Source organism: Euprymna scolopes, chromosome 21, assembly GCF_053919585.1.
Source record: "Euprymna scolopes isolate OS-2025 chromosome 21, ASM5391958v1, whole genome shotgun sequence".
In the NCBI taxonomy this organism is placed as follows: Eukaryota; Metazoa; Mollusca; class Cephalopoda; order Sepiida; family Sepiolidae; genus Euprymna; species Euprymna scolopes.
Window position 1 is genome coordinate 126103472 of NC_136502.1, and position 11065 is coordinate 126114536.

At 32.7% G+C, this 11065-nt stretch overlaps 1 protein-coding gene across 2 annotated transcripts in view; it reads left to right on the forward strand.

Annotated features, from left to right (window-relative positions):
- The window catches only part of LOC145242734 (uncharacterized), a 41539-nt gene that overhangs the window by 28876 nt on the left and 1598 nt on the right, over positions 1–11065 (forward strand). The window contains exon 5 of one of the 2 annotated variants that reach the window (XM_080105877.1): positions 9434–9737. The exons of the other annotated variant lie outside the window; for it this stretch is intronic. Within the exon in view, the coding sequence (XP_079962003.1) occupies positions 9434–9564 (131 nt within the window). The 3' untranslated portion in view covers positions 9565–9737. Of the gene's footprint in view, positions 1–9433; positions 9738–11065 lie in introns of those variants that run through there. 2 annotated transcript variants of the gene reach the window in all.

The window sequence follows — 11065 nt, forward strand, 5'->3', positions numbered from 1 at the left end:
GGTTTCCAGATATCCTACTAAAGATCTCCGAAGACCCACTTTTGAGGCCATATCTAGCTACTCACAAATGATTCGTAACTCCATCTTATCTCATATAACCGGTTCTAGTAATTTTTTAAGAAACTTCTCCCACTATTCTAGGTAGATATCAAACGGCTCCGAGAAATTACACCCCTTAACCAGGATTACCAACTTTCCCCTCAATAAGGAACAAACAGATGCCTTTAGATACTAAAAAAAAAGGAAATTGCTGAATCGTCCCTTGCAGCCATAAACTCATCTCTTCCATTTGACATCGAAACGGATGCTTTGGAACACACGATTGCTGGCTGCTTTGATTCAAAACTCTAAGCCTGTGGTCTTCTATTCAAGAACTTAAACCTCTACTGAGCAAAAGCACTCTGCAGGTAAAAAAATAGGCCAACACAATTGTGAAAGCGATTTGAAAATGGCGACAATTACTGTTTGGGAAACATTTTAAGCTGATCACTGATCAAAAATCAGTCTATTTTTTATGTTTGACTCCAAAGGCAAGAGCAAAATTAAAGATAAGAAGATCACGAGATGGAAGCTGGAACTTGCCTGATTTCGGTACAATATTGCTTACTGCCCTGGGAAACGAAATGCAGCTGCAGATGGCTTGTCTCAAATTTGTTCCTCCACTAGCTCTCTTGACATTATACTCTTTGCACTCAGACTTATGCTTCCCGGGAGTAACCAGAATGCTACATTTCGTTAGGAGCAAGAATCTGCCATATTCTATGGAAAATGTGAGAGTAGTTATTAAAACATGCAGTGTCTGTTCAGATGTAAACCTAGGTTCCTTAACGGGCCACTTCAAATTCTTATAAAAGCAAATAAACCATTTGAGAGAATAATTGTGGATTTCAAGGGATCATTACCTTCAAATTATCGCAATCGCTATATTATGATTGTAATTAATGGATATTCTTATTTTCTTTTGCTTTCCCCTGTGCTGATTTTTCAGTTGCAACTGTCTGGAAATTTATGATTAGCCTATTCTCTAAAGTTTGGAATTCTTCTTTTATACTCTCCGATCGTTGGGTGGCTTTTATGTCGGACGAACTAAAAGAAATTTCTGCTTTCTGGAAGTATTGCTACCAATCAAACAACTGCCTTCAATCCTCAAGGTAATTGTCAAGTTGAGAGATTCAATTAAATAATGTTGCAAACTGTGGTTTTACGGTGGATAAAGCTTCCTATAACTAATAGGGAGAGAGTACTAGATGTAGTCCTCCACGAAATTTATTGCTTTCCAGCTCCACTAATTGCATTCCCCACGAACATCTCTTCAATTTTCAAAGGAACTCAGCCACTAGAGCTTCCATTCCTACGTGGCTAACAAACGATAAATCCGTCCTCCTAAAGCGACATGTATGCACATATGAGCCCCTAGTCAAGGTTGTTGTTCCTAACTATGTTCATGTACACTTCAATAATTAGCGAGAGACGATTGCTGTGTCGTCACGCCACATATCTCTATTGGGTGACAGATCGAGCAGTGTGGAAGCAGAAATTGATCTTGAGCCAAAGAACCGACAGCTACAGAATATACCCCTGTAGGCCAACTCCTCGGATCATCTGCCAAGTGCTTACAAGAATTCCATCACTTGTAACTTAATTCCTACACTTCCTCACTCTCCCATCTCGGAGGATCGCCAGAAATATTCTTCAAAGGATACTGATGGGATGAAGCTTCAACGCTCTACTAGAATTCATCAGTATTTAATTGAAAACTACCAGCTTGGAACTTTTATTCTTTTTTTTTTCAGTTTAAGCAGAAACTTGTACATGAGATTAAGTCTTTCTTCCAAAGCAATCATGCAACCTCAGATTTTCCTGAGTAGCTGAGAATGTCCTAAAACGCGAGCACTTCTTTATCTATTTTCGCTCCCCGGGAGTGAATTACTTCCCTTGAACATTCTCTTTCATTTTCCTTCTTTTAAATCATCGTGAGTTCGCATACAGTCTCTGCAACGTTCTAAATAAAGCTTTCTAAGCTTAAACTCATTTCGACTTTTTCATTACAATATATATATATATATATATATATATATATATATATCTATATATATATATATATAAAGGAGATTAGAACAATAGTCTAGAGTAGAGTGTATTTTAATCTAATAAGTAAAATTACTAGTTTAATTAAAATGCAGGGAAAGAAAAAGTGCTCGTTGTAATTTAGATATATAATAAGCCTGATAGGTAAATATCCTAGAGCTAATTTAATACTTAGTAATGTGATTGATAATTTAAAAATCAAATTATAATTAAATTAAAATCCGTTTCATAAGAAGGAACAACACCAAAATCAATTATTTGTACGATCGTTTTGGAAAACAGTGTTTTTATTGTGGTAGACATCAAGTTACGGACAATAATTATTACATATAGTTTTTTATCAAACAAGGTTTCCTCATCAGCAAATATTGGGAAAGGTTTTTATTAAATATAAAAGACACCATAAATAAACCTAGATCTCCGAAGACCCACTTTTGAGGCCATATCTAGCTACTCACAAATGATTCGTAACTCCATCTTATCTCATATAACCGGTTCTAGTAATTTTTTAAGAAACTTCTCCCACTATTCTAGGTAGATATCAAACGGCTCCGAGAAATTAAGTAAGGCAGATGTATCTGGAAAAAATTAAAATAAAGGTATGGATTTAAACTTGATAAGAAAATTAATCTGTCCTAATAAAACATAGAATTTCAATGCACAAATATTCTTTTAGAAATAACTCTCTGTCAAATCAAACTACTCTATCCAAGTATATTTGGCAACTCAAGAATAACAATATTTCTTTCAAGTTGAAATGGCAAGTAATTGAATCTTGCAAACCATATAAACCAGGAGATAAATTCTGTGCACTATGTACAAAAGAGACCCTACAAATTTTGAAATATGAAGATATAAAAATACAACCACCCTATTAAATTCAAGAGAGGAACTAATCTTCACATGCAGTCATAAACGTTGGTTTAAATTTAATAAATATAAACCACCTTAAATCATTAAAAATTACTTATTAGTAAAAATAGATTACAATATTTTTTATTATTCTGTAATAAATTAAGTTAGACTAATTATCTCCCTTACATTCTTTAATTAAAAAAATATGACTAATTATCCCCCTTTCATTAATTAATTATACAAATAACATTATCCTCCAATTTCTTTCGAATTCTAAACCTTGGCGTCCTTTAATCAAAAGTACGCTAACGGAAATAAATTATTACACAAGCGTTCTTTTTGAAAATTTATCATTTCATAAGCTAAAAAGCTATAGCAAGCATCTATATGAGTACTTTAACCATAGTTCCTGATTTCAAAAGGCGAAAAATTAAAAGGTAAATATTTGTACGTATGTTTTTATGTATATACTAGCTGTACCCTGCCACGCGTTGCTGTGGCTCAAATTGGCGCAATGGAAAAAGTTCCAAAATGAGAAAAAGCATGTTTCTTATAGGTTTAAATTTCCATTTTGCATGGGTACACAGTTTTTGTTGTTCCATTTTCTTAGCTGATATAGAGATTTTCCGGTTTGGTGACTCTTGAATATGTAACATAAATTGTCCATGTGAAAAAACAGTCAGTGTGTAACTGTAAGGCCCACAATTGTAAAGATTGTTCCCTGTGCTTTGTTGATGGTTATTGCAAATTACAATAAAATTGGAAAGTGCAATTTGCTAAAGTGTAATGATGTATCCGGTGGAATCATAGTAATGCATGGAATGAAGATATATTCATCTGTGAAAGGTCCTGTTAAGATTGCTGTTTCTATGATATTGTTTGTTATTTTTTTTACTGCAAGCTATGTGCCATTGCAAAGCTTGGATTGGTTTATATTTCACAACATGATAATTAGTACACCAAATTTCAGTTACAATACATGCGGTGGCATCCCTGGCAAATATAACTGTTGGATAATTAACCACTTTATCTGCTTTCACAACAGTGTCGATGGATTTGTATTTGACTACCTCACTTGGAATTTTACATTTAATTATAGCGTTAAGTTCATGGGCATCTTTGTATTGACCTGCAAGAATAGCTCATTCACTCAGTCAAATGGAATTCTTATATTTTGAATATCTGCAAAAACCTTTTAAACTAACTATTCTTTTGATGAAATAAAATGACAGAAATTACAGAAGTTAAAAGTCAAAGAATTTTGCCCTTAACTCTGATCAGCTGGCACTTTTTCGTACCCAATTTCCCACAAGTGACGCAAAAGTTTTTGTGCGGATCGAACAGTCTGCAACTGTACATGCATATTTTGAGTTAAGTTTAATGTCTTCACATGGAACAAAAAAGTAGAGTATTTGAGGCAAGCATTTATTTCATCTGCTGGTGTTGATGTAAGAATAACAGGTAACATTTGTCTGAAATCTTTTGCAAGCAATATTACTGCATTCCAAAATGGTTTGACATTGCCACGCAAATCTTGCAAGGATCGACCAAGAGCCTCAAGTGATTTTTTGCGTACCATTGTGCATTCATCCTAAACAATAAGTTTGCATTTCTGCAATATTTTTCCCCATATTGGATGTTTTGGAGATGTCGAACATGAGATTTTTGAAAAATTGAATGTTTTAAAGTAGAATAAATAATTCTTCTACTTGGCAGCAAAGTCGCAGGTATTCCTCATCCAGCAAGGGCTAAGGCTATGTCATTTTGTTATCAAATGGCTGCCAAAATCAATTTAATTAGAAAGGTTTTACCAGTTACTTCTGGTGCTGTTCAAGGTAGCAGTAATTTCCAAATAACTTCTATTCTCACAGTCAGTAAATTAGGTGACTAAAATAGAATTTATCCATGTTTTGACAATGCTTTATTCACTGTAATTAATTTAGGAGACTAAAATAGGATGAGGGATTAGAGATGGACAGATAGAGAGGAAGATATATAGATAGAAAAGAGACAGTGAGAGGAAAATAGAGAAAGAGAAGGAGATAGAGAGATAAAGGGATTGATAGATAAACAGAGAGAGAGGGAGAGTTAGAAACAGAGAGGGATGAAACAGAGGAAAGGAGAGAGATAGAGTTAGAGAGAGAAAGGGGCTCAAAGAGAGATGGAGAGGGTGATATAGAGAGAAAGATAGATTGAGAGAGGGAAAGGGAGAGATGGATAGAGAGAGATATTGAGAGAGGGGGAGAGAAACAAAAGGTGAACTCCACTTCACCGTTTTTTTCCTCGTTCAGTAGAGAAGAAATCTTTCGATACTGAGGCAATTTTAATGTTTTGTTATTATCCAGAGTACCCCTTTTTGAGGGGGGCTAGATTTTCTTCGCATTAGAAACCGACCGGGTTATCTGTACTTTCACTTAACAAATTAATAAAAGAAAAACATATTGTAAAATTTGAATTTAACAGGAAAATACTATTTTAAAAAATAGCACGGTAACATAAGTGCATAAGTGCCACTTTAGGTACTCCTTGGGCGTTGAGTTCCATGGCGACCAGCATAATTATTAAATGGTCGCTCCCTTAGCCCCCCCCCAGTCAAGGCTAATGCATGCGCACGTAACATTTTTTTATTTACTGACGTTGGCTTAGTAACTAAACGATTTATTGATAATTTCGTAACCCTTAAACGCATGCCGGAAGATTTAAATTGGTTCATCATTGTTGTAATGAAAAAAAAAAGTTTCATTCAACACAAAACCAAAAACACATATTAATGATAAATGATTTATTATTCTATTCATTGAAATTTACTAATTTTTAAATTAAAAATTAAAAAAAAAATTTAATAAAAAAATAGTTGCTTATGTGCGCATAAACAACTTGTTTTGTTTTTTTTTTAGATTAGGTCCACCTCATAATCACCCCCCTCCCCAACCTCCTCATATTAAGAACAGCTTCCGGAATAAACACCACTTTTGGAGTGGGGGGTGGCTATTTGCAAAATTTAACTGATATTTGTTGTCAGCATACCCACCCGAAAATACTATTAAAAAAAAAAGGAGGGGTTCAGTGCCCGTGGCAGAGAAGTAGATTTATTTATCAATAAAAGTTGCGGAGAAGTAAATTTATTTATCAATAAAAGTCGTCATTTAAAAAAGAAAATTGTGGAGGTGGACCTAAATGTTTTGTTTTCGCACTATTCAACAATTTGTTCATCTGCGCATGTAAATTAAAAAATATTTGTAAAAGTGAGAAGTTATTAGTAAATGATTTAGTTTTTTTTTTTAATTTATTTATTTTTTTTTACATTAGATCCACCTCCACAAATGTTAAGAACGGCTTTCAGAATAAACACCCCCAACCTCTCCATGTTAACAACGGATTTCGGAATAAACACCATTGGGGTGGGGGGATATTTAAAAAAAAGTCGATAAAAGTCGTCATTTAAAAAGAAATTTAAAATCAAATGTTTGTAAAACGTGAGAAATTATTAATAAATGTTTAGTAACATTTTTCGGTGCTAATGCAGAGAGTGATCTGCGCTATTTTTTAAATCATGTTTTTTTTAATCAATTGCAAGGTTAAAGTACAGAATAGGTACAAAACACTCCCCCCATGTTAAGAATGGCTTTTTAAATAATAACGTTATTATTTCAGCATGGATCACTCTCTGCATGAGTACCCATTTTTCTTTTAATATTCATAAAAAGTAAAACCTTTTTCAAAATAAATAAATAAATAAATAAATAAATAAATGTTTGTAAATGTGACAGATAATCGTTTAGTTACGGCAACGTCAGTAAATAAAATATGTTACGTGCGGGATGAGGTGGGAGACTAAGGGAGCGACTATTATTTTTTTCTACTGGTCGCCATGGAACTCAACGCCCAAGGAATACCAAAATTTAATTTTTTTGTCAAATAAATAAATTTCAAGCAATTTTTGCAATAAATAATAGATAGCAACTTCGTTAATTTTACGACTCGCCCCAGCATATTATAAACACCCTAACTTCCCGATGTTAAGAACGGCTTTCGAGGTTTATGGAAGGCGTTTTTTTTTTAACATGGGGGGTTAGGGTGTTTATAATACGTTGAGGCATGTCGTAAAAATGAAACAGTTTAGAAAAAGTTAAAACAAACTTTTTTATGTAAACAATGCCGTGAAAATAAACTAAACAATTAAAACGTAATGTTTCATGAGTGAAGCCTTTACATAAATAAAATTTAAAAATCATAAGTACATAAATGAGTTTAAAGTTTAAAATATTATTATTATTATTATTATTATTATTATTATTTTTGTGTGTGTGTGTGTGTGTGTGTGTTTGTCCTAATGCAGAGAGTGATCCGCGCTATTTTTTTTAAATCGTTTTCCACGTTTAAAGTTTTATGATATGTTTTTATTCAATTGTAAGGTTAAAGTACAGAATAGGTACAAAACACCCTCCCTTCCCCATGTTAAGAATGGCTTTTTAAATAATAACATTATTATTTCAGCACGGATCACTCTCTGCATGAGTAAGTTTTTTTTACTTATCGAGTTAACAGAAAATAAAATCTTTCGTCAATTCGTGGCTGTGAAATGAATCGAACCGGAAGTTCAGTTTTATCAACATAACAGATTCGCAGTAAAAAAAATATATTTATTTTATTTAATATTGTAATTTTAATAAATCGCGAGGTAAATTTATTTCAATAACATAAAAACATACATCGACTCTAAAGATGGGTTGTCTGAAAATTTCAAATAAATTGGTAACTTAGAAATAGGGTTTTATTTGTTTAGAACGAACCAACTTTATATTTTTATATATATAGATATGTATATTTATGTATATGTATATATATATATATGTGTACTTTTTCATATATATGCATGTATATATTTGTTTATGTATATATGTATAATATTGTACTTAAACCAAATTTATATTTATAATTTTACTCTATTTTATTTCTATCTCTAACCCATATCAATTTTCTTATCAAGTTTAAATCCATACCTTTATTTTAATTTTTTCCAGATACATCTGCCTTACTTTTAATGCTAGGTTTATTTATGGTGTCTTTTACATTTAATAAAAACCCTTCACAATATTGGCTGATGAGGAAACCTTGTTTGATAAAAAACTATATGTAATAATTATTGTCCGTAACTTGATGTCTACTACAATAAAAACACTGTTTTCCGAAACGATCGTACAAATAATTGATTTTGTTGTTGTTCCTTCTTATGAAACGGATTTTTAATTTAATTATAATTTGATTTTTAAATTATCAATCAAATTACTAAATATATATATATATATATATATATATATATATATATATATATATATCACATTACTATATATATATATATATATATATATATATATATATATATATATATATTTGAGCATATTGGGAAGTGATATAAAAATTAGCATTAGCGTATTAAGTGATGCTTTATATAAACCGATTGATCTTAGGTTGGTTGGTTGGTTGGTTGGTTGGTTGGTTGTTTGTTTTTGTTTTACGGCATATCAACCCTTTTCGGGTTATTTAATGCCGAATCCAAAGCTTTTGAAAAAAAAGTTATTTTAATAGAATATATTTGTTGTTTTCACGTCCGTTTCTATTTAACCCATAGTTGGAACCCTAACAGGTACTACCACTCTGGGTCAGAGTGGACCTGGGAGCAATGGTAATTAAAGGGTGGCTCCACACTCCCCAAAGACCACAAGCTGGGGCCTCACCACTGGATATAGTTTAAGGTCATATCCAGGACCCCCATGGAAGGACTTTTACCCTCTGCAGGGGGGGGCAGTCGGCGTATTCTAATGCCCCACCGACAGGGCCTTGAACTTAGGTAATTGGACAATGTCAAAACATTGTTAATTCACTAACCGCATAGCAGCAGCCGAATAGCGCAACGGTTAAAAGCTCTGACCTTCATTTGAGCGGTCGGGTTTCAATCCCGGCTTGAGGTAGTTGCTTGTCCAGATGCACTGATGAGCTGTGAAACAGCGAAACAGTACTGTATGTGGATGACTATATATATAGATGTAGATATATATATATATATATATATATATATATATATATATATATATATATATATACGCTTTTTTCCATTTAAACAATCTCACTAAAACTCCTAGTTTGCTTTGATTTTCCTAGTTTCCAATAAGAAAACTCGTTTATTATCTCATTCCATTGCAGTTCGCGTATTGTTTGTTTGTAACTTGATATCTTCATTATCTCTTTCCGCCAATATTATTTAATCTTCCTATGTATATGATTTTCTTTCACAATTTGTCTATAGTTCACTCTCTCTATCTGTTTGTCTCATCGGCCATTCTAATTCTCCATCTCTTTGTTTCATTAACCATTCAAATGCTGAATGATCTCCACGTTCCTCCTAATCTCTGTATTTTCAATGTACCTTGCAATTATCATCTAACACTTCCAAACACGAAGACTAAACATTATTTCCTTATATTTATAGATGAGAAAGAGACTAGAACGTATGGGCAAGACAAACCTCCTCGTCGTAAGATCAAGAGACGAAACAGGCTGCGTCCTTATCTTCGAAGAAGGTTTAGACCAAAAATATTCAGAAATTACATTAATGAGTGAAAACCGATACAACCCTTATAAAACTTGAACACACCATGTCAAGCTGATTTTCAACGCCAAGAAACTATTTATTCAAACTATAGAACTGCTCGGGCGATGAAACTAAAGAAGTCAGTTATGATGTGAATAATATTTTAGTTTGCTTTTCGTTGAATAAAATTTATAAAACAAAATTACTTCTTTTCTTATAATTACGAGGGACATTTCCAAAGTAATTCTACCTATATTTTATTCCCCCGAATGGATCAAGGGGATTACAAATTGCATTGCTATGATGACTGAACTCATGCATTTATAACCTAATATTTTTTTGCTCTCTGTTGCAGATATTGACGGTGCGAAACAAAGAAATGGACCCTTGTCATGGACGTGCGTCAGAAGCAAAGATGCATCATTGAATTCCAGGCAAAAGTGTATTCAGAATGGTGGTGACCATGTAGAAAAATAAATACTGATATACAAAAAGTCACTCATTTGGATGGTACCACTGCGGTCCTTGTAGCACTTCAAATTTTGCAGTGAAAAAATAGGTTTTACTTTTAGAACGATCCTTTCATTACAATATATATATATATATATATATATATATATATATATATATATATATATATATATATATATATATATATATATATATAGGTCGGTGCGTATGTATGGACGAATATTTCACCGACACACTGCGTGTTTTTCTTTTTGTCTTCCCCAATTTATGTGTTAAACTATTCCTTTATTATCTTTTCGAAGTCGTCGTCTCTCATGACGAACTAACAGTTATAAGGGTGCAAGGTTTTTCTATTTTGACATCTCCCGAGGAAAGTTCTTCCCTAGAATTTTGCTTTTAACATTTAGTTTGTTTTTTTTAGTTTGAACACAAGCATTCATTCTCTTTTCTTTTTATTCTTTCACTTCTCCTTACAATTTGAACTGGTATCATTTTAGTTGTTGGGGAATCCGCAATTCTTGGCGTTGATGTTACTTCCGTCGGTATTTCATTGTTAATGAGGGGGAATAATCTGAAAAGTATCATATAACACTTCAATTGCTAATTCAATATTGTTTTCGACTATTTCGATGTATCAGGGTTTCAACTGATTTATGGTTTTATGGAAAAATGTATTTTCTTTTATTATATAGACCATTTTCATAATTCGTTCTTAGACTATACCGTCCTCCTTAAAACACTTTCCTGTCCGATAGTTCCTAAAACAAACATTATCGCCATACTTATACGTTTTATACTCTGTATTGCCTTCAGTGTTTTTTTTCTATTTCTTGGTAATATCCTATCGAATACTGAATGTATCTTCTTTGCGTACATTATTTTCGTCGGTGATAAATTTGCGTTAGTATTTTGATTTAGTGTTATCCTATAAATGGTTAGCAATTTCCGCATGCAATTTTTTCCCTGTCAATATTGTCATTCTTTTTCAATGTTTTCTTGAAGGCATCAATAAACCTTTCGGCAACGCCATAGGACCTAGTGATGGACGTTGGTGTTTTG